At 40.9% G+C, this 24726-nt stretch overlaps 1 protein-coding gene across 10 annotated transcripts in view; it reads left to right on the forward strand.

Annotated features, from left to right (window-relative positions):
* Positions 1–1310: 1310 nt before the first annotated feature.
* Positions 1311–24726, forward strand: part of NF1 (neurofibromin 1) — a 106302-nt gene continuing 82886 nt past the window's right edge. For all 10 annotated transcript variants that reach the window (XR_012777955.1, XR_012777954.1, XR_012777956.1 and 7 more), the window contains exons 1-12: positions 1311–1626; positions 12216–12359; positions 14995–15078; positions 17363–17553; positions 19885–19991; positions 20254–20321; positions 20567–20642; positions 21130–21287; positions 21949–22122; positions 22304–22426; positions 22730–22804; positions 23981–24112. Coding sequence is in view for 5 of the 10 variants with exons in the window: in XM_075517929.1 (XP_075374044.1) it covers positions 1567–1626; positions 12216–12359; positions 14995–15078; positions 17363–17553; positions 19885–19991; positions 20254–20321; positions 20567–20642; positions 21130–21287; positions 21949–22122; positions 22304–22426; positions 22730–22804; positions 23981–24112 (1392 nt within the window). In the remaining 5 variants the exon portion in view is untranslated. The remainder of the gene's footprint in view (positions 1627–12215; positions 12360–14994; positions 15079–17362; positions 17554–19884; positions 19992–20253; positions 20322–20566; positions 20643–21129; positions 21288–21948; positions 22123–22303; positions 22427–22729; positions 22805–23980; positions 24113–24726) is intronic.

Here is a 24726-nt window from a genome sequence, read left to right on the forward strand (position 1 = left end):
AGGTAAAATACAGCTGTACATTTCAGTCTGCGTATAATATCAAAATTGTAGATCATCTGTCAAGCACAGTGGCTTTGAAATGGCCACTGCAATTTGAATAAAGTAAGCATCTGCCAACTGTCTTGTCTTTCTGCCAAGAGAAGGCGTAAATCGTCATGTAAAATCCTACGGAAACTTTAGACCAATGCACGCCTCAAGTTTGCAGAGGCGAAACATTCCCTTGTCATCTGTGGTCCAAGGCTAGAAATTCGGTTTACAATCACTTACCGAGTAAGTAATTTCAAGGGAGACTTTTAAAACAACCTTCTATTGTGAGGAGTAGTTGACACTACTGCAGTACTTTTTAACTTGTGAGGGCTTTTTGCCCTTCTCTCTCCCTGGCTCTGCAGGGTGAGCAACGGTCAGTGTTTACCCGGGGCAGGGCCGGAGGGAAGCTGCCCCTTGCCAGCTTTCCTACGGGCAGCCTGGCGTGCAAACCCCTGCCTTTGCTGCGTGAGCAGAGAGGAACCACCGCGCCAGGCCCGCTCCCGCTCTACCCCAGGAACAGCCGCCAGGCCCGGCAGCTCCTTCTGACGGCCACCCGGCCCCGCACCGGCTGGGAAACGGGAGGATCGGCCGCAGGACTCAGCCTCAGGCCAGCTCCTGGCACCGGCTGTACGAGCAGCGCTCGTCCTTGCCGCGGCCAGCGCCGGGGAGCGGCTGCCGGTCCGACGGCGCCGAAGCTTGGGGGAAGGGCCGCAGGCGGCGGGTGCAGCCGGAGGCGCCTCCCGAGCTCCCCTCCGGAGGCGAGGCTGCCCGGGGAGAACCGCGAGCCCAGGCCAAGCCGCCCCTCGCCCGGACCAGCCGCTCCCCAACACCCTCAGGGGCCAGAGACGAGACCCGGCGACGCGTCGGCTTCCCGGCCCGTGCCCCCGGGGTGGGGCGGGGCGGGGCAGGGCAGGGCGGTGGCATGCCTGCGGGGCGCCGGGCTCCCTCCCCGCACACACCGAGCGCCGCGGCGCGCACGGGCAGCCCCGGGGAGGGGCCGGACGGGCAGGGGCAGCCCCGGGCCCGGCCCAGGCCCAGGCCGCCGGTGGCGGCGGCGACCGGGCTGGCAGACGGCCCCGCCCGGAGGGGCCGCTGCCCCGGCCCTCGCAAAGCCCCGCCCCGGGGGACGGCGCATGCGCCACGGCCCCTCGCCGCCTCCCGCTTGGCCCCGCTGCGGCGCAGGCGCAGGCGCGGCGCCGGCCGGGCGGGGGCGGGGGGCGCAGGCGCAGCGCGGCCCCTCCCCGCAGGCGCGCAGGCGCGTTGCGTCCCCGCGGCCGCGCAGGCGCCGCCCGCCGCCGCCTGTGTCTCGGCGCTCCCCCTGGCGCGGCGGCCGTGGCGCTGCTGCTCGGGCGGGCGGGGGCGGCCTGGGCTCCCGCTTCCGGTGTGGTGTCATGGCGGGCCCTGGGCGCTGATGGCTGCGGGGAGCTGAGGGCCCCGGAGCGCGCCAGGGATACGGAGACCCTCCCCTCGCCCGGCGCCTCTCCTGCCGCCCTCCCTGCGGGGATCCGCCCCCCTCCCTGGCCGGGCAGGCGGGGGGACATGGCGGCCCACAAGCCGGTGGAGTGGGTGCAGGCCGTGGTGAACCGCTTCGATGAGCAGGTAGCGGGGGCGGCCGTGAGGAGGGGCGGCGGCGCGGCTGCCCCCGCCGCGCTGGGCTGGGGCCGGCGGGGGAGCAGGGGCGGCGCGGGGGATGCCGGCGCCGCGGGGAGGGCTGGGCGGGCCGCTGCCGGAGGTGAGGGGCCTCTGCGGGCCGGGGGCTGGGGGCGCGGGCCGCTGCGGGCGGGGAGGGGGCGAGCGGCGGGGGAGGCTGCCCCGGGGCGGAGGCGGCGGGTGGGAGCGCTGCCTCTGGCCTTCTCCCCCGCCGCCGGCTTCCTGGCCGTGCCGGGGGGCCGAGGGAGCTGGGCCCCCCAGCGCCCGGCTCGGCGGCGGGTCCCCGCTCAGCCCCGGCCGGGGGCGGCGGCTCGCTGCGCCCATTGTGCTGGGCAGGGTGGCTGGGTGGGGCCGGGTGCCGCTTGCCGGTCTGTTATCCCTTCCAGCCGACCTGATGCTTCCCACCTATTTCTGGAGGGGGGATCCCAGTCTCGGTGGTGGAGTGGCCTCCCCTGTGCCAGTCTGCTCAAGATGCAGTGGCGTATCAGTCAGTTCTGTGCAGGGAGCGGGGGGTGAGATGCCTCGTTTCTCCTCGCTTCTGCTCCCTCACCTCTTCCAAAAGTGTGTTTGCTTTTCGTAGACATTCCTGTGAAATCTGCTTCTTCGCTTTACATCATCTTGTTCATCAGAAGGGAGGTAAAGCCTCAAGAGTGAGTTTAAGGAGGACTACGTGAAACTGCTCAGGCAGTGCTACCTTGTTCCCCATAGCATAACGGTGGATGTCAGTGGGACATTCCATCCACATCACTGGGAGCACGGCTGTATGGGATGAAGAGGGTTTTCTAGCCAATGTTGTTAGTGATAGATATTTACTCCTCTTCATGAAAGTCAGTGCTAGTAGTTTGGAGAAGGATTTTCTGAATGGAAGGAAGAGGGATTTGTTGGCCTTAGACTTTGTATTTCTCTGATCCACATGCAGAAACTGCTTACTGGGATTAGGTGGCGTGACTTTCTCACTGGGGCTAAGCTTAGTGCATTTTTACTCCAAGATGCTTTCCTGACGTGTAAGTGTGAGCTCAGTTCAGGCTGAATGATCAGTTTCTGTGTTGTCTGTCTGTTTTTGCTAGACTGCGCATACAGCCTTTGTGTCACACAAGACACAGCTCTGTGAGACCTTCTTCAGTGTCACATCTATCAAAAACATTAAGCTGGTTCTATAGATTGAATTTTGTTCACCTGCCTTAAAATCATATGACCCTCCCAGTGATGCTTGGCTTTTAACAACCTGCAGAAAGATTGTGGCCTGGTTGAATAAAAATAAGCTGTTCCTTTTTACATTTATATTAAAGCTGCTGTAAGTGAAGTTTATTTAAAAAAGGAAAATATCAAACTTTGTCTTTTGGCATTAAAATGATGCAGATTTTTCCAATACATTTCAGGCGTATTTGCATAGTTAACTTACCCCCCCCCTCCTTATCTTGAGTCACAGATGATTTTTTCCATAAGCTTAAAAAGCATGGTACTGATTATGCTCCCAATAATGCAAGAAAATGTTTCTTTGTGTACTGGTGTTAAAAGGCCCTAGGCTTTGTCGTTTGCTTTGTTATGTATATTGTGGAATTGAGCTTGCCAACATCTGTTAGGAGTTAAGAACTTCATCTTTTTAAACAGAATTATTTTTCTATACATTTTATGGGATGATTACAGATAGGTGTATGGGAGAGATCCCCTCCTGATAGGGAGAAAGCTGTTCTGATATTTTGAGATGCTAAAATATTGGCGTTGCGGGGATAATATACATCAAATACGGTATTGCCTGTTGTAGTCATAGTGTAGCTTGCATGGTAGGTGCTATTTACAAAATTTTGAGTAGTTTATTGCATATTTTTGTTTAACCAGGGCATTCTTTTTTTATTATTGTATCATCAAGTGAATGGAGCAGTGAAGCAAGGATGAGACGTTGATGTCTACTTTTTTGTGAGAAGTCTTGTCTCTAATTTATTAATTTCAACTCAGGGTTCTCAGTTTTGTTTGTTTGCTTTTAATACCTCATTTCCTCTGCCTTGCCTGGTCTGACAGTGATCTTCATGGTGGAAAGGTGACTGTTCTTAACTGGATACCCAAATGCCAGGTTATTGCAACACCATCACTACTGCTAAATGCATTGTCAATCGGTAGTGATATTTATGTGCTTCTTGTAACTCCTTAAGTTTGTGTCATTTTGGGTAGTCATGTGGTTATTAAGTTATCTACTTGTTACATTTTAGACTGCTCATTTGAGCATCGAGTTCATACTTCGTAAAAATGTACTGAATGTATGCACACGATTTTAGTGGTGATAATGCATTTTTGAGTTTTGGCATACTATGTCTGCCCTTCCAAATGCAGGACCTCTTGATTCAGCACTGAGGGAGCCACTACTTACTATATCATCGGTTCGTTTGAATAAGGAAGGAGAGCTCGTGTTTGTTGTGGGTTGTTTTAGTTTTGGGTTGGTTTTTTTTCTGCAGGGAAGAAGACAAAATTTTCAAGGTTTCTTCCTTCCTTTACAAAGGAGGAAAATGTAAATCTTTCACCAACACTTAGAGATGTAGACAGGCTTTTCATTCATCTGCTAAGTGCTTGGATTCATTTTAAGACAGATGAAACAACAAACTGAGAGAATGCTAATCTGTATTGAAAACAAGAAAAATCAGTGCAAACCAGTCTGTTCTTGTCTACTCTTGTTTATTGTTATAAATGCTGCTTTAACCAAAATCTGCTTTTGTGTGTACAATTCTGTGGGCCTAAAATGACTGGCAAGCAGAGTTTGATGAATTAACCAATGACTGGCTCACTGAATAAATTTTTCAAATGTGCTGCCAGTCTTGCCCAGCTGCGCTCACTGCTGTGACTACAACTGCTGCCATGCGCTCTTCTTGGAGCTACCCTTGAAGACTGGGGGAAGGTTTCAGCTGGTGCAGAAAGAAGCTGTTGATGGTACATGTGAGGCGAGATCACATTTCTTATATAGCGCATCTGAAATCTCTTGACTGATTTTGTATGTAGTACTAGTTGTTATATTTTTCAAAACTTTCAGTGGTCAGGATAGAATTAGGCTGACCTAATTCAGGAGGCTAGGCTATGTTTTCATAAAATTCTCTGTGATTTCAGACATAATCAGGTCTTTGTAAAATAAAATTATCTCCTTTTTCCTATGGAAATGTTCACTTACAATTTTATGTACTGTATTTTTATAGTATTTTTAAATGTGTTACAAGCTGAAATCATGGGAAAGCTGATGCAGTAGTGAAATAGTTCTAAGCACAGTCAGAGAAGCCTTACTGCCTAAACCATTTAAATCTTGACTGTTTTAAAACTATCAGATGTAATAAAAGGTATTAATCCTGTATAAACTTGTGGTGACTTAAGTGATTATAATATGCTTTAAAGAAAGAAGCCCTTCATTATGTGGATTATAGTTTAGGCTCCCTATTTGTAGTTTGAGATACGACTGCTTTCAGTTAAAGTTTTTGTAAAAACTGAAAGCCAGTAGGAATGTTCCATTCTTCCTTTCATTAAAAGGCACTAAATTAAAGCAAATATTCCCTCCTCCTGTTGGTTCTCTCTGCAGCATTTGAAATCTATACAGAATCAGAGACCTGAAAAAGCACTGGCTGCAAGTACCAGCTTTGTGTTTGTCATTGCTGTTTTTCATTTTGGCTTGTTAAGAAATCACTAATAAGATGTCTTTTAAAGTATTTCATGTGAGTTCTGCTGACTGTGCTCCCCAAGTAAAATGGTATCTTTGCTGTAAGGTCAGGCTGGTCTATGCAGAATATGGAACTTTTTTCCACAACTACTCTGTCTGAAACAGATTTCCACAGGAGCTAAGAACTGAGATGGACTATAATACTGCTCTTCAGCACAAAGTGTGCTATTTCATCTTTCTCTAACATAAACCTGAAGCAGCTTTGATCTTATTTTTCTAAAATAGTGTGTGTAATGTATTTCAAAACGAAGTGCTATACTGCACACAGATGGTGTCCTAAAGAATAGATAAAGGAATGGCCCACGTGCAACAGATGTTACCTGAGCCCATTAATGAGCTGCTGAAAAGCATCGAGATGATTTGATGACCCTTCCTTATTTAACACAGCAGTTTGTGTTAACAGTGTGGGTAAATATCTGTTTGTTCACAGTACCAACTTTTAGTTAACCTTTTGACAATATTATTTTTTTAGAGCAACCTATAGAAGATATTTTCAGAGTTCTGTGTTCTTCTGAAGGCTTAGTTGTGAGGTTCTTTTACTAAATAATGCCTGTTTAGAAGGTGATGCAGTGCATGTTTATAGCTGGGAGGAAGATGCCTGTTGATTTTTAAAGATATTTGTATCTGGTTCTGACAGTACTGATGCTGAGGAGAGTGGTGCTTTGTGTATTTTCTGTGTCTCACCAGTACATCTGTGTGTTACAGCCTACTGAAGAACCAAGAAATTACTTGAAAGGGAAAAGCTAGGTAGATTTCTATGCTGTTAAGGATAGCAGTGGGGATTTTTTTCCAGATGTTATGTCTGTTACTTTCTCCTGAATCTGAATGAAAGGCACAAGGCTCAGATGCATTCAGACATCTCAAGCTGCTTACTGAAAATGATGAGCCCATTATAGACAAATGGAGAATTTCCTTCCCTGAGGTGGATCCCCTGGCATGGCCTCCCACCTTCCCCTCTCCAACGGCGATTTAGACCTCGGTGCTTTTCGTGAGGTGGAGGTAGTGGAGGCAGCAAGAGGGCTATGCGGTCTGCCACCACTCTGAAGTTGAATCTTGAAAGTGCTGAATTGCAGAGCACCCGTGCATGGTTGGGTAGTGACTGCTGTCTGTATTAAGAGGTTTGTCAGGACAGTGATTTCAACAGCTGTCATTTTGAATCCTGTGGCAGGCTAGGTTTATCTGTCAGATTTTGAATTCATAATGTTCTGCAAAGTTGTATCTTGCACAAAAAAGTTGAAATAGTGACTTTGTTTGAAGTGATAAAGCACTTGCACTTGCTCCATAACCTCCGAAAATAAGAACATTAAATACAATCTTTTACTAAATAGAGGTGCTTAAACTTTGTGTTCATTAATTACAGGTGATAAAGAACAATCCATGGCTTAGTGTTAGCTTTTCTCAACAGACTGAGTGGAGTATCTTAGACATTGAAGCCTATTAGTTGTTAGTTTCAAAGCAGTGTCCATGTACATTTAGCAAAAGATTGTACCTTATGGCATCAGACTAGAGGATACCTGAAACAGGTGCTAATCTCTTCTACAGACATGGAAAGCACCCGTTTTTCTTAATAATTAACATCTATGATCAGAGGAGGTTGAACATTTTTGCATAAAAGTACATCAGTCTCTAAACAGAGGCCACTTCCACTTACTTAAAGTTTCAAATCCAGTAATATTTTATAATTTGACTGTAAAGACCTTGTTAAGAATGCACAATAAATCTTTTTTTCTTTTTTCCTCTGGAATAACCAAGTGCTTGCCTCTTTTTAAATTTTAAATTGGCAAAGTTATTGTCTCACAAGTCTGAAGAGACTGAAACGCTTTTATCTCCAGAAACAGATAGGTAAGACTGATTAGGCCTAGGAAGACCTTTGCATTTTCTCTCTTCAGCAGGATTACAGACCTCCTGAATATCACTGTAGACAGAAAATTGACCAGACGACTTGTGGCTGCCAGACACCGTTGTAGAATGGTTAATAATGTGTGCTTAGGGGCAGTAATTTTTCAGATGCCAAACCTGTGTGTTGAAAAAGCTTCTGAAGCACTGTTTTAGTATTATTTTCTAAGATCATAGAATCATCGAATCATTTAGGTTGGAAAGGACCTTTAAGAACATCGAGTCCAACCGTTACCCTAACACTGCCAAGCCCACCACTAAACCATGTCCCTAAGCACCACATCTCCACAGCTTTTAAATACCTCCAGGGATGGTGACTCCACCACTTCCCTGGGCAGCCTGTTCCAGTGCTTGGCAACCACTTCAGCGAAGAAATTGTTCCTAATACCCAGTCTAAACCTCCCCTGGCGCAACTTGAGGCCATTTCCTCTCATCCTATGGCTTGTTACTTGAGAGAAGAGACCGACCCCACCTCTCTACACCTTCCTTTCAGGCAGTTGTGGAGAGCGATGAGGTCTCCCCTCAGCCTCCTTTTCTCCAGGCTAAACAACCCCAGGTCCCTCAGCCGCTCCCCACCAGCCTTGTGCTCCAGACCCTTCCCCAGCTCCGTTGCCCTTCTCTGGACACGCTCCAGCCCCTCAATGTCTCTCTTGGAGTGAGGGGCCCAACACTGAACACAGCATTCGAGGTGTGGCCTCACCAGTGCCGAGTGCAGGGGCACGATCACTGCCCTCGTCCTGCTGGCCACACTATTGCTGATACAAGCCAGGATGCTGTTGGCCTTCTTGGCCACCTGGGCTCACTGCCGGCTCATATTCAGGCGGCTGTCGACCAACACCCCCAGCCACTTTCCAGCCATTCTTCCCCACGCCTGTAGCGTTGCGTGGGGTTGTTGTGACCCAAGTGCAGGACCCGGTACTGAGCCTTGTTAAACCTTATACAATTGACCTCGGCCCATCGATCCAGCCTGTCTGGGTCCCTCTCTAGAGCCTTCCTCCCCTCCAGCAGATCAACACTCCCACCCAACTTGGTGTCATCTGCAAACTGACTGAGGGTGCACCCGATCCCCTCGTCCAGATCATTGATAAAGATATTAAACAGAACTGGCCCCAGTACTGAGCCCTGGGGGACACCACTTGTGACCAGCCGCCAACTGGAGTAAACTCCATTCACCACCACTCTTTGGGCCTGGCCATCCAGCCAGTTCTTTACCCAGCGAAGAGTACATGAAGTGTCTCTTCGTGTGTCAAAGTGACACACGAAGTGTCTCATTAGTCTTAACAGTCCTGCCTTCTTGGGTATGTGGTTCAGATCTCTATTTCTAAGGTTTATCTGTTGTATGCCTTTTGGAAATGTAAAGAATAATCATCTTAAGTGATCTGTGTTGCTTTTGCTCCTACTAATAGTGCTTTGTTATCTCTTTGCATTTAGTAAACCTTGTGAGAATGGTTCAGTTTCAATGTTGTATCAGTAGCAGATTTGGGAGAAGCTGTAGATAGGTCAGCAGGGCTTCTTAAATTGAAGTCAGAAATGCATTTCTAGAAACAAAGTTTGACTTAAACTGTCTATGTGGTCAAAAGATGTGTTTTAACAACTAGGGAGCTTGCATGGCTGGTGTAAGCTGGTAGATACTTTGATGCTTCATCTTACAGATTTGCTTTTCTAGTTGTTTCAGCGATACCTGATATACAAGATGACTTGTTTCCTGAATTCAGGATGCACTGGGTCTTGTACTGTATTATTGCAACTGTCAGGCTCAGCTACTTAATGGCTTTTCCTTGTCTTTTGCAGCAACGTTCCTTTTTAATTGATCTTAAAAGATTTAAAATTTGGTAGTTGGAAAGATTCCAGATTTCATCTACCTATTTTGCCTTTGTCCACTGCATAAAATAAGGCAAATTATAGACTAAAATGCCATTGTTCCCTGTCCTCTGTAGCTTATTTGACACCTTAACGAGACGTAGTCAAACTGGATTAGAGAGCGAGGGTATACAGCAGCATGCCTCAGTGTGGGTTGTACATGCACCAGTGTAGTTACAAGATTGTTGACTATTGCTTCCTATTTCAACGGTGAAAATAGCTGAATTAGAGTGGTGGGCTATCCCTTTGCTAAACTGGGATGAGTTCAAAATGGTGCATGTGTTCATAGTTTGAACCTCCAGTTATATTTAAGTTTTGTGCTTTACTTTCTATTTATAATTCAAATAAAAGCTACACAGGAAACTGTTTGTGTCAGTTTTTCTTTTTTCTAAAATAAAATCAAAGGCAATAAAAGTAAAATTTCAACTTTTTCTTTTTTTTTCTTTTTTTCTTTTTTTCTTGTAATATTTAGATTGATAGATACTTGTATAGAAGTGAAATAGTTTCTTTTTGGTCACTCAACACTGGCACTGCATTCCATTCGGGGACATATAATGCTCCAGCATGTCAGAGTGCACAAAGGAAATAGCTGAGAAATAAAAAACCCAAAACAACAGTGCTAATATTTCCTTTTTATATAGTCTCCCATTTGAAATGGTAGTATAAAAAGCAGTTTTATTTCTAGGTGACCTTGTTGCAGTGGCTGTTGTGGCAGGAAGCTCCAGAAGTGAGTAATACGATGTTTCTATAGCATGGAAGCATACAGAACTAGATCTATGACACAATTTCTTTGAGAGGCACTTCTGAAGTGTTTTATCACTCAGTGATATTGAGCTTTTCTGCCGTTGTCAGCATGGAGACTTGAAAATTCAAATAAAAAGTAGTAGTAATGGTGAAATTTTAAATTAAATCTATCTGTCTTCCACTAATGACTTCCGAAAATGTATTGTAAAAATAACATCCAACAATGAAAACAAAGCTTTAGTCATAAATGCTGTTTGTTCTGCTTTTTCCAGTTTTAACATGAACACGTTGAAACGCATCGCACTGTTTTAAAGCATTACAATCTGAACACTTGCAGAAGAATTACAAAGTGAAGTGGAAATTACCTTCATTGCCCTCTGGAACTTGTTGCTATAGGAGGCTGTGCAGGCGAAAAGCAGCAGACCTTCTTATGGAGGGGTAGTCCCTTAGTGTGGTTCCCTGGGTGCGACACTTGGTGCCAGAGATCCCAGAGCCACCGTTTGAATCCAAAGCCAGCGTTCCTCACGGACCTTTCTGTTGCTGTTGGGTCTTTGGGGTGATCTAGCATGGCAGTTCCGTCATTTTTTTAATTAAGAGTTAATCGTTCTCTTAGGAAAAAAGCAGCCAATTTCCATTGTGATCCTAGTCTGTGGTACCAAAAGAGCTGATTTAAAACCCAAACCGAACCATAGTTTATATGGAGAGGAAATTACACTTGGGCATAAAAACTAGATAGTGTATTAAAGAGGTCGATTTCCCTACTAATGGAAGATGTCAGTGTTAAGTAGACTGCATTTAATGATGCAGTCAAAACTGTTGAGAAAAAATGTTCCAAGTTTGGGGTTTTTAAATACATTTCATCTAGGATTTTAAATATGGGCATTTAAACTTTTATCAGCAAAGATAGTAATGTTAAATGGTTGCAGAGATGTTCATGACTGCTGACAGCAGTTTAACTGGATGACAGTATGGAAAGTACCCTCACCAAGTCTGCAGAGGCCCCCAACCTGGAAGGTTGCTCTTTAAGCATTTTGCAGCTGTAAAGCTGATTGTAATTCCTTGGAATCCTTCTTTTAACCTCTCTTAAATTCTCTCTCTCTCTTTTTTTTTTAAAGGTACCCTTTCTAATGCAAAAATATTGCATCGTGGCATTTCCTTTGAGCTATCAACGTCTTTCAGAATACATGTTTATCAAGAATTCTAGTCAAAATTAGTTAAAACTTGTAGTAGCAATTACAGTTTGTATAGATAGTGAATTTCTAGGTCACACTTTAAAATACAAGTGGCACATGGGAGTTGTAAAAAGAGGTGATAATACTGATTCCTTTTTTGTTTCCACATTTGTTTGCTTTTTAAACATATAAATCCTCAGTAAAATGAATTTTTCTGAAGAATCACTGCTCACATTTTCGTGTGGTGTTTCGTAACGGGCTGACTCCAGTGAGGAGCGTGCAGGGGAAGTGAGTGCATGCTTGGGAAGTGACTTGTTTGTGACCCTTGAAGAATTTGGGTACAGCATGAAACAAAGTGCCTAGTGTTCACACAGTAGGAGAAACATCTCAGTTTTGTGCAGTCACTCTGAGTCTTATCTTTCGTGGAAAAGATGCATTTCAAGTCTAGTTTTTACCACTGGATGTTGGGCAAGGGTAGGTAATGTGGGGCTCACAGGTTGTGTTTGGCTCGCAAGTGCTCGAAGCGTGTTTGAGGCTGAGACTTCATCACCTGGCTAGCGGTGGGGTGTGTTTGTGTGGGGACCCCTGAGTAACCCAAGTCCTTAGGGCCTGCGGAGGCTGCCGGTGGTGGTTTCTCCTGGGACTTGGTTGTACCTCTTGGCCAGTTCTGTCCTGTGAAGGAGTAGAGGACACGCATGGGACCACTGTTACCACCTTCCAACTCACCTGCTTTGTGAGCTACTGTGATTTTACCTCCTCTCAGGTTTCAAGATGCAATTTTTTTCTTGCAGGTACTAACCTTGTGAAGATTTTTGGTAGTTAAGGAGCCAATTTTTGAAATAAACTTTTCTGCTCTATGTTCTCATAGATAGAGCAGAATTCTATCTTACATTTTTCTGCTCCTTTTGATTGCTTTGACATTTGGTTTGTAGAAAATTTATCACAACATAGAGGTTTAGTTTCAATTCAGAGAAAGGAATAGGTGAACTTCAGTGTTTTGTTTTACAGATAACTAATAGAAAGATGAATGTAGAGAAAATGAAATAATGTGTTTTTAGTTGTCTCTTGTAAAATGTTTTTCAAGGTTGTTTCTGGTGTCTCAAAAATTTTTAACCTGTCTTTAAAGATGTAACTTTCAATGTAAAAAAGCTTATAACGCTTCTGTCTCTTCGTAGCTTCCAATAAAGGCTGGCCAGCAGAATACCCACACCAAAGTCAGTACGGAGCACAACAAGGAATGTCTCATAAACATTTCCAAGTACAAGTTTTCCCTGGTCATCAGTGGTCTCACTAATATCTTAAAAAATGTTAATAACATGGTAAGTTTTCTAATTTTGGGTTGTTGGGTGATTTTTCAAAATGGTTGTTTTTTGTTCATATTATACAATCTGCAGAGAGTCACTTGAAATTTAGTCAGATTGTTACTTGCCTTTCACACTTAATTTTTTTCTTTTAGTCCTCACGTGCTAAAGTTCTCCAACAGCACTGAGCCTTGTTACGTATAAAGGTGATGAGGTAGTTGTGGCAGAGCAATGTAAAGGTGGTGATTAAGGGGAGTCTGCTGTTAGGCATGGGAACGGTCTGTAGCTGGGAAGGCATGTGGCTAGCTAAGGAGTGGGTACATAAAGGTACCTAAGACTACATTGGGTCTCTGAGCAATGGTTAGATACCAGTAGAATGCGCTACTGGTTAGAAGGTGGGGGAGGATGTTTTCCATTGCATGGAAAGGTGCTTCAGTGAGCTAGGGAAGTGGTGCTAGCAAAGTCTATAGAGGAGGAATGCAGCAGGGCAAAGGAGCTGCTGAGCAGCAGCACTAGGAGGTTGGGTTTTTTTTCCCTCATCTGTCCTGCCAGAGCATGACCTGCCAGGAATCATTTTGGGAAAGGAAGAAGGGAAAAAGAAGGGAAAAGGATTTAAAACTTAGGCTATTTGAATTTTCCAGCCTGTTTGGATGTTTTAGCGTGTGTGTGTGTGTGTGTGTGTGTGTGTGTGTGTGTGTGTATATAACATATATATCTGTTTTAACAACCAGATGAATTTCAGTCAGAACCTTGTAAGAAAAATCTTTGAAAACAATCTCTTGTCTAATACTGCCACTATAGATTCAAACCTCCAAAGGGATACCTTACTAGTCAGTAAGAACAGTGAATGAAAAATGTGTGGGAGTGACACACATCTCTTCCATTTACTGTTTGATATGAATCACAGCCTCTCATTAAACCACTTAATGTTGATACAGGAGGGCAGTACTCTGGTGTGAAGGGATGAGATTCAAGGTGATTTTTCTATGAGTTCCCAAAGAGAAATCTTCAGAGCCAGGTGTCTTAGTAGATGGCTTCCTTCTGCATACTGGTTTTTTGTTCTGCCTCCAAGGGAACCATAAAATGATTCCTGAAATCCGTCAAAATATTTGACTCATCAGCATCACTAAAACTATCTTTTAAAATAGATCTCAGTGGAACCAAAGAGAAGAGAAACCTAGAAAGAAAAGAAATTAATGTGGAGGTCCATAGTGTGTTGACTCTAGAAAAATAACTGTTACCATTAAGTTGGGTAAATGGAAAGTTTAGGAATCCTTTATGAAGAGAAAGATGCAGTGTGATTTTTTTTTTCATGAAGGTCTGGTTTTGGATTTGTGTTGAGAAAAGTTTAATTCATTGAGTTTTGAAGCTGTATGGTTTGTGATCACGTGGAATCTCCACAAACAGGTAACAGAACTGGCCAAACTCTAGCAGTACTTTTTTTTAATGGTTTTAGTAAGATAGTTTACTGTGAGCTCTTTTGGATGACAGTTGTATAGAGATGTGCATCTGCTAAAACACTACAAAGGACTGATAAAATTGGAAAATAGGTTGCTCCACTGCTAGGGATTTTAGGCTGCTTAAAGCTACTTATAATGCCTTTTGAGAGAGAATTCATTTTAATTAAACTTCATAGGCATGAAAGAATGTGTTGATATGTAAGGTGATTAGCTGATAAATGGGAAAACTACAGAGTTAAAACAAGTTTCTGTATATGATATACAGATTTTGAGAGGAAAGACCTAGCTAAAACTGTCAATAAAAAAATTCAACATTTGCTTTGCACTTAACATTTTTTACGTTTGATGGACTGAGGTACTGTACGAATCAGTAATATTTTTGAAGGATTTCTATAGGTGAACAAAACAGACCAATAGACTGGCATAATGGTCTTACGTTTAGAAAAAAGTCTTGAGGGTTTGCACTCTGCTGAAACTTAGGCTTAGTTGAGCTAACCTCTTACGTGGTTTAAAATATGACTTCCTTTGGGGGACTTCTACGTGTGTTCCGTGTGTAGGCAGTAGTACCAATATATTTTTGGCTAAATCTTTTCTACTTTATTTTGCTGTCTTGATATTGCTGGAACTAGTCACTATTGTCGGCAGTAAAATTGGGTGCTAGCTTAAACACCTGATGGAATTCTGCCTTCGTCCTGTATCTGAAGTGTGGCATCTTTTTGGAGGGTCTCGTGTTTCTTCCTGTGGTCTGTGCTAAATTTTGCAACACTCTAATAAGCCTGTCAATATGGATTTGTTGTAACATCAGTTCTGTTAAGATGTTGGCAATGGAATACGTAATTGGAAAAGAATCAGCAGTAATCAATACCAAAATAGTTTCTGAAAAGGTATAACCTTCATTTCTGAATAAATTATAGGCCTGATGAAGGTAAGGGGCTGCAGCGTACCTCCAGTCTTACTTTGCGGTAACTGTTTGTTCCTTATTAGATTTGGCATTGCAGACTGGACAAAGATATTTCTTCAGCAATGAGGTTTTAATTCCTATTTTAGTCTAATTTTTGCTGGCTTTATTTCTAAACTCAAAACCAGAGCAGTAAAGGAGCCATAACTTACTGTGCCACTTTGCTACATTACTTTAATGCGTTACAAGTCAAATTTCTGTGTCTCAGATGAATCCATATCCTTTCTGCTTCTAGAGAATATTTGGAGAAACTGCTGAAAAGAATTTATATCTATCTCAGCTGATTATCTTGGATACACTGGAAAAATGTCTGGCAGGGGTGAGTAGGCTTGCGTAAGCAATTGCTAAGTTGGAATCAAATGAGTTAGTACAAGTTAAATGTTTGTGTATCTGTTATTACTGGTACTAAAGTTAAAACTCATCTGATTTAGAGCAAAGTAGGATTAATGCCATTTGAAAAATACTAAAACTTCCTATAAATGCAAGTAGGTGATATAATTGATAAATTAAGAATTGGTGGGGTGCTTTTTTCTTGCCTAAAATTAGTGGGGTTTTTTTAGCTAAATAGATTCAAGTAAACTTTTGAATTTGTCCTTCCCACTACTCAACTAATTTGTGGAGTTATAAATAATGATTTTCTTTTAATACTTTGTTAAAAAGAATTGCAGACAGCTGTACTCAGAGACATGTGTGAACTGGAGTAAGGGAAGACACAAACCCAAATGAAGAATTAGATGTGGTTATGAAGCTTTGCTAGATTTTTATAAGCTTTGAATGCTTGTGGCATATTCTGCTCAGTATTTTTTGAATAGATGCATGAAAACACTTCCATCCCACAATTTAAACCAAAAAAGTAATGGGATAGTAAATCATCTTAAAAGTAGCAGATAATTCAGTGCAAGTATTTTAAGTTTTATGCTAGTAAGCTTTCTGCATACAGCGTTGCTTTTTCTTTCAATTTCTTAAAACTTTCATTTGGCGAAGTAGTTTTTTCATGTACTTGTATATACAGCAGAAACTTTGCTATCGCTATTCTAAAGATTACTTTTGCAGGTGTTTCCTAGGTTACATTAGTTAACCATGTCCAAACTTCCACTGGGAGTCCAGTCCTGAGGTTTCCAGTCAGAGCTGTGCTGCAAGGCAGTTTGCTATTACCTTTGGGATGTAAACGGTCGTACAACTTACTGTGCTAAACTGTATAATTGCAAAGCCAAACTTCACTGTGAGCAAAATTTGCAATGGTTTATTCCTTTAACAAGAAAGGAATTTTTTTTTTAAAGCTGTATTCCTGGATGAATGTCATGAAATCATCTAAGCTCTTTGCTGTTTCCCTGCAACAGTTTTTGAAGGTTCTTTCTTTATAAGGTAATGACCTTATTATGGTTAGATTTGTCAAGCAGCATATCTTATAGTACAGTACTAAAACAATCTGAATAATTGTGGATTCTTCTAAATTCACAAAAGATCCAGGTAAATACATTTTCCAGAATAACTTCAGCTTTTACAGCTGAGGCAAATACCTCTTTTTGGCACTTTTTGTGTCTTTGATGCAGTGAGTCAAAAAAACCGTTTTAACTTCGGAAATTAATTCTTTTAAAATATGTCTTATATGCATATTGTTTGAAACGTTAGTGGTTTTTTTTCCTGATAGATGATATTTGAACAGCCAAAAATTGTGCTGAATACTTCTTGCTTTGTCAATTCAAATGAGAGTAAGTTGAGCCAGTATATGTTTAATAAGACTGAGCCAAAGTTCTATACAAAGAGCGTTGTGTTCTGTGATATCTTCAGACGTATTTCTTGCTCGCTGTTCTTGCTCAATGTTTCATCAAGTTCTCATGGCAACAGGACTCAGGTCAACTAAGTGGGAGTCTCTGAAACTTCCCAATTCCCTATGGTAAATTCATTGGTAGAATTTTAGAAAGCTTTAATGCTGACCCTTCTGTTAAAAGTTGCTCTTAGTAGAGCAAAGTTTCACTTTGAATTCTTTAGTAAATAGTTTCCTTATGTCTCATACTGTGCAAACTGGCAAAAATTAGATTTTTCTTTTGCAGGAGAGTTAAGCCATTTTTGACTCATACAGAGCAATCCCAGGCAAGAGCAAGGGAGAAGCACCTCTTTTTCGGTTCATTTTTTTAATATAAAATATTTGCTGTCAAAATATAGTGGTTAGAATACTACCCAACAGAGAAGTAAGGGTGGGTCTTTGCCCTCTGAGCTTCCATTCAAACCGAGATAGTTAATGCTCTACTGCTAATACTTTACACAGATCAACAGGGTGCATTCATCAAAACAGAAATGTGTTTTACTTCAAAAACTAGTGTGATATTTTGCTTGATACTTGATGACATTGACCAACTTGGTGTCCTACATATTTTGGAGACTTAACTGAAAATGTAAGATGGTTTGAATGATATGGGTTATTGTTCAAATGGAAAGAAGCCTTTTCTGTGTAGGGTACTTACACTATGGTCAGTGGTAGCCTGCAGGCAGAATTAGGAGTTCAGATTCAAGTACTGTGCCTACTAGTGGCAGATGCTCCTTTTTTTTGCCTCCAAACCTACAAAACGGAATTTCATGAAATACTGAATGTTTATTTTTAGCAACCAAAGGATACCATGCGACTAGACGAGACTATGCTGGTAAAACAGTTGCTGCCAGAAATCTGCCACTTCATCCACACTTACCGTGAAGGGAACCAGCATGCAGCTGAACTACGAAATTCTGCCTCTGGGGTTCTTTTTTCTCTTAGCTGCAATAACTTTAATGCGGTGTTCAGCCGCATTTCCACCAGGTAGGTGTTTTTCAGTAGCCTAACTTAGTGTATTAGAAGATCTACTAAATACCGGTGTCAAGAACATCTGTCATGAATTGTAGTCTTTCTGATTTCAGAAAAGTTAACTGTTTAAATGGTATTTAACAAGATAATTCTTAAGTGAAACTCCCTCTACCTTTCAAAATTTTACTTACGTTTCAGGTTACAAAACGAACCTGTTTCATATCCATTCTAGGTTACTGCCAGCATATTTTCTGTGAGCTGCATTTATTGCCTTTTTAATGTGCTTTCGTAAGTACAAGTCAAATGCTGTTGTTGAGTGAAAGTAATGATAACTCAGCTGAATAAGTTGAGTAAGTTCTTGTGGGTGCAAGATGTTTTGGGGAAAAAAAAGGATGTTGAAGATAATGGGTTGTATCCATTTACTTATGAATTTAGAATGCAAAATTTCTGATTGTCTACAGCTCTGTTGGAGCCCCCAGGCTGTTTTCCTTCCTAATTTTTCCTGCTTGAAGGCTTTTATGTTAAATCTATCTTATGCCTGAAGGGGACAAAACAGCTGGACTGTTTGTTGGTTGTTGGAAAAGACCCATTTGTCTTCTGACTGACTTGAGTTTCACAGCACACTTACTGTAAAAATAACTGTCCTTTCTGCTAGTCTAAGTGAGAAGAGAGAGACGCCCAAAGTTTCCATCTATTCTTTGCTCTTTTTGCCCTGTTCCAGGTCTTTCTGATGCTTCAGCATTTGCCAACTCACTAGAGTTGTGTATTAAGCTTTTTATTACTGAAATACTTTGATGTTTTTTGAAAGTTGCTTGAAGTAGCTTAGTTCTTATCACACATTGTTACAGCTAACATCATCCCATATCTATTAGAAGTGGAGCTTGGGCAGCCTTAGGTGTTTGCGTAGCAACGAGTGTGCCAATCTAATTGAAACAAAGATATATGTATTCCTTATAATGTCAAAACAATTCCATTCCGACATTTTGAAAAAATATTTGCATTTTAGAAATAAATCTAAAATTATTTAATGATTTGAAATTTTAAGTATTTTAAAAACTTTTACAGAGCCCTTAATAACTTCTGTTTCAAGACCATAGACTTGGCAGCTAGCATGGAGGATGTGGTTTTACTCAATAGGTTGATTATGTTTTGTTGCTTATAGAAATGGAAACAATTTCTTTTGCTCCTTTTATAGGAAGTATTTTTCAGTTGAAATTTTTTGACGGTCTTCGAATCTAGTCCACAGTTCTATATTTATTCATCTGTCTGTAGCATGGTTTAGTTCTCAAGGTCCAAATCCCTTCTTACCATCCATTTGAGCTGGAATATAGTGCTTTTTCCCTAACCTGTTTTTCACTTCAAGATGGTTTGTACATAAATAGTTAAATATTTGACCAGTTGTTGCTGATCTCCACAGGGGTCAGCTTGCCGACAGTTAGCATTGCTGCTCTTTTGACCTGTGCTTCCTGTTTAGGCATATTTCTAGGCCTTGTACAGCAGCTGGGGGATTTTTGGCACGAAGAGCGCAGCAGTGGGGACCTTCCCATTCCCAGCGAGGGCTGTTAAGTTTCCCTGGCGCTGAAGAAATGAAGAACTGCTTTTGTGTGTAGTACTAGAAATCACATTCCGTGTCTAAAACACATCTGTAGCTTTGGAACAAGACATGGCAGTCTTTAGTTTGTGAGAACATACGATTTAGTTATTAGTGGCTTAGTATCTGACGAGATGTTTAGTAAATCATCTAATACAAAATTGTGAAAGGATGCCATTGTGTTTAAAATGGTGTGATTAAACCTCATCCTGTTTCTTTGGGCCAGAAAAACATGGACCTTCTTTAGCTTACAAAGGGTGGTTGCAGCTCACTTCAGTGATATTAAGTGCCATCAGTCACTGCTTTACTCTTGAGAAATTAGCAGGGGCAAGACTTGCTGTTAAGGAGCAGTAGTCTAAAGGTGTCATGATTCCACGAATTTAATATTTAGATGAAAAGATGACAAGATTACTGCTACAGTATGGTAGATAACAGAAGGATTTAGGCAAATCTTGGGCATAAACAGACTATCACCAGATGGTATTGCTATCTTGTAAGACTCATCACTAGTATTTCTAGAGCCATTTTCAGTATGAGTATGGAATAAGACTATAATATTAACACTTAATCATGCAATCATGTCTTGATCATGTCTTTCATTTCTAAACGTGGAAAAGTTTATCTGAGGAGATCGTATTATATGAGGAGATCATATAATATTCCCCTGCTGTTCAAATGTATAGAGTCATAGGTATGTGTTCATACCCATCTGACATAATCTGATTGAGAAGTTAGTTTACTTTGCATATTTTTAGATTACAGGAACTGACTGTTTGTTCAGAAGATAATGCTGACGTTCATGATATTGAACTTTTACAGTACATCAGTGTGGATTGTTCGAAACTAAAACGACTCTTGCAAGGTATGGTTTGAGCCTGTGTTTTGAAATATTTTTACCTGAATATGGCTAGTTAGAGATGACACAATGGTATTGATGTGTATATCTTTTTATTGCTGTGTTTTACTCCAAATAGTCATATATTTACCAAAATATTTAAAAATACTTAAGTAGCATAAAGACATTGGTTTAAAAATTGCTGTGTGCTTCAAATGTCTTTTATAATCTGTGTTGCTTTTTAGAACCAAGTTTCTTTTCTAAATGCAGAAATTTTTTACCTTTACAGAGACTGTATTCAAGTTTAAAGCCCTTAAGAAAGTAGCTCAGTTAGCTGTTATCAACAGTCTTGAAAAGGTAAGTATTTTAATATCTATCTTCTGTTTCATTGCTTATTTGCAGACTTTATCTAATTTAGGAATAGTTGCAATTCAGTAATTTACTGTAAAATATATGTTGGTGCATCTCTTCAGTGCATATATGTTTTGCAAGAAATGTCAAGTGATTAGAAGTAAGAGTAAAATCTCTCTTCATTTAAATACGTAATTCAGAAAAAGTATTTTTAAGCTCTGGAATGTAAAGATGTTTTGCATTATCTGCAGGCATTTTGGAACTGGGTGGAAAACTATCCTGATGAATTCACAAAGCTGTATCAAACACCACAGACTGATATGGCTGGTAAGGCGTAACAAATGACATAGTTTCTCAGACATCCCCACGTTCACTTGCATTTTGTGCCCTCTTTGCTTCTTGTGCAGCCTGCTAATAAGAAATTTCTGTCAACCTTTGTCGGGGCAGGCAAGGATATATTGCTATCTCTTTTCTCTCCTGACTCACCTTTTAAAGACATTCATTCTGTGGTTCATAACACAAAGAAATAAGACCCAAAAGATGGAAACACTTTAAATATATATTTTTCATGTTGAAAGAGGAAAAAAAAACTTAAGAAAACATCATCTGTATTTGTCTCTAGTCAAAAAGAGAGGAAAATTTATATTTTCAGGTAAACCGTGTCTTTAACTAGGTTGAGACCATTTTATCCTCAGTAATGTGCAAAACAGAACTTTTTTCTGTGTAGGTGGAGCTATCTCTTTGCTCTTTTATACCTATTCTTTACCTTTTCATAATTAAAATTGGTATTGAACTTGGGTTATATTTTATGCAGATTGTGCAGAGAAGTTGTTTGACTTAGTGGATGGCTTTGCTGAAAGCACAAAACGTAAAGCAGCAGTTTGGCCGCTGCAAATCATACTCCTGGTCCTGTGTCCAGAGATAATCCAAGATATAGCAAAGGATGTGGTAGAGGAAACTAAAATGAACAAGGTAAGAGAAGAAAAGTATCTGAATTCTGGTTCTGATTTCTAGAGGATGCTTGTCTTTGCTTATTCTATATTTCAGGTAGATTTTATTTTGTCTTTCCTGCCTAAAAAGCACATTACGATTCCATATGTAAATTTCTGCACCCTTTTTAAGTTCTCACCTAACATATGTTCTTTCACTGGCAATAATTCATACAGATAGTATGTCCCAAACAATGTTATTTCAGAACTTTTACATCTCCTTGGAGATTTGAATCCTAGTGTTGTGATTTCCCCTGCCTCCACCAGTAGCAAACGTAGCATTGCTTCTAGCTGGCTGATACTGTACTGACCAAGGTTTCTGCAGCGTGTGTACTGTGTGTTCCATAACTGCAGTACCTGTAGCAGATGTTGAAATTGATGTGGCTGCAAACATTATGGTTAAGAGTAAACACCCATCTGTCTTTGTGCCATTCCAATTGCCCTAGATCGTTCAAAATTAATCTCTTTAATAAACATAACGTTTCTCCAGAATGCTGCATCAAGTTGTTTTTTGCAATACCAATATCCATGATTTCTGATCAGAAGATGCAATGTTGTTTGTTTTTAATATTTAAGGATGTAAAAACCCTGACCACAGATTGCAAAAGCTCTGGTTATAACTATTCCTGATTTGAATTCTGCAGAAACTGTTTCTGGACAATCTCAGGAAAGCACTTGCAGGCCACAGTGGGAGCAGACAGCTGACTGAAAGTGCTGCTATTGCTTGTGTTAAACTGTGCAAAGCATCTACCTACATCAACTGGGAAGATAATTCCGTCATCTTCCTACTAGTGCAGTCCATGGTAGTAGATCTTAAGGTAAAAATGTCTGTTTCCTAATTGCAATGAAGAAATTTGAATTTTAAAATACTGAAATAACCTTTGAATTTCTCCTTAATTGAATACCATAGTGTTTTTCAGTGGAAAGTTTTGTATTGAAAGTAGACAAGAATAATCTTGGTACCTGATTTGTATATTTATATTTTTTTCAAATATATAGAATTTGCTGTTTAATCCAAGCAAACCTTTTTCAAGAGGCAATCAAAATGCAGATGTAGACCTTATGATTGACTGCTTAGTTTCCTGCTTCCGCATTAACCCTCATAATAACCAACACTTTAAGGTGAGAACACTACTTACTGGTAAGTCATTCTCCACATACTGTTGATGACCTGTCAATTATAAAAGACATGCTAACAGCAGCTGGAAGCTCATAAATAAGTTCAACTGTATAAATATCCCTTAGTAATAAATCCCTGCATGTTTTTATAAATCTTTTCTTAGCTGGTTAGCTTAGACTTTCTCATGTTTAGATTTGACAGCTTTGTCAATTTAATACAAAGGCTCCAGTATGTTATTCAGTGTGATAAGAAAGATGGCAAAGAAAAAGATGTTCCTAAGTGGCTTTTATGTATTTTTATTGTAGATCTGCTTGGCACAGAATTCCCCATCAACATTTCATTACGTACTGGTAAATTCGCTCCACCGAATAATCACAAATGTAAGTTCTGAAAGTATTTAATCAGCCCGGCAATCTGTGGCTTCTATTCAGATCAATATCTGCTTATTATATGCAATTTGAATAGCAGACCAAATCTTGTTGCCTGTATCCATGCAGCAAGAGTTGCTTGCTGATAAGGAAGGACATACAAATCTTTGTTCACGCTGTCCGCCAGTTGGATTGCCAGTTTGAGAGCTTGTATTCCAGTATAAAATTCCAATACAAATATGTTTTAATACCCTCTGATGTAGGATGACAAATGAATCTTATGTTCTCTGGTTTTATAATAGGTACTGCTTTATTGATACATGAAAAACACTCTCAGGACATTCATCATTACACCACCTTTTACTACTTCTAGTATATTGACATGGGAACTTAGGGGAAGAGCTGGCCTCATGGCTTTGCTCAGGGATTTGATCCAGTAGGAATTTAAATAGTGTAAAACTGTAGTAAATGCTGAGTGCCAAAAATATTTTGAAAGTTTGTGCAGTTGTTAATCTTCAATGTGTTATTGTACTTTAAGTCACTAAAATACGATTTTAATTTTTATACTGTTCAGAAATACTGTCCTGATCAGTATGGAAAAAGAATCAGTCTGTGTTGAGCAACCAGCCTTACTTAATTTACATCACATTTTCTATTTAATTTATCCCAACTTCGTAATGAAAACACTACTTTAAAAAAAAAAATATTAGGCACTTTGACAAATAGGGGAGAAAATGCTACTGTAGATGTGCTGGTGTATTTCTGGTGGAGTAATACAGCTTTTGAGATGTTATCAAGCACTTAAAATACCAATTTTCCATTTTGTTTAGTGTATCACAAGGAATTGAGTGCACATTGTTTGTTCTGACGTATTATTTACTAGCATTCAGTATCCTGAAATCTACCATGGTTTTCTGCATTCATGGTTTCAGAGTTTGTGCTTGTTCAGAAAGAAGAGTAATGTAGTAAGCAGCTAAGTTGGAAGTATTGCTTCTGTTACAACTCATTTAAATATGAGTTTTATGGTGAGAATGGAAAATTAATGTATCAGTAATACTGTGTAAAATACTCATGTGTAAAGGTTAGTTATACTACAGCTTTTGTAACTTTTAGAGGTATAAAATAAATCATAACCTAACTTGTATGTTACCAGTTTACCGTTTGAGCATTTCTGTGTATTCATTCTAGTCTGCGTTGGACTGGTGGCCCAAGATTGATGCTGTGTACTGCCATTCCATGGAGCTTCGCAGCATGTTCAGTGAGACGCTTCATAAAGCTATTCAAGGCTGCGGGGCACATCCAGCAATTCGCATGACTCCGGTAAGACTTCTAAAGAAGCTGTTAAAACACAAACCTGTTGTTTTTCCTGTGTCTCCGTTCCATTCCAACTTTTTTATTCATTAACTTTAGACTGGAAACTAGAGGGGGGAAGAACATGGCAATCCAAAAAGCAACAGAGAGCCATACATGCTCTGTAAACCTTGCAGGTTTTGGTGTATTGACTAACTGTTTCTAGTCAGTTAGTGATGTATGTTTCTAAGTTCTCATGCTGCTCTTAAACTGGCAACATAGAAGTATTTCTTCTGTAACTGTCCTCTGTGGCTAACTGTTCATTTTAAGCTTTCTTGCTGTGTGAATCGCTAGGTAATACGTCCATTGTTGTTTAATCTGAAAAAGAAAATCATTCTGTATGTGAAGATAATTTCTGAGAACTGCAATGCTTTTACCATGATTGGCATGAGTACCTCTTCATTTGTCTTGCTTGCTTTCTGTTGAGCAAGTTGACTGTTTGGTCTTGGTGACAGCAACAAAGTAAAAGATTTTTCAACCATTATGAAATAAAGTCAATATTCTTGACTGTCTTGGAAAAAATGACACATGAGTAAAATGACATAGAGTAAATTCAAATTTGTAGTTCATCCAGCTTTTTTTAG

Source organism: Mycteria americana, chromosome 15, assembly GCF_035582795.1.
Source record: "Mycteria americana isolate JAX WOST 10 ecotype Jacksonville Zoo and Gardens chromosome 15, USCA_MyAme_1.0, whole genome shotgun sequence".
Lineage (NCBI taxonomy): Eukaryota > Metazoa > Chordata > Aves > Ciconiiformes > Ciconiidae > Mycteria > Mycteria americana.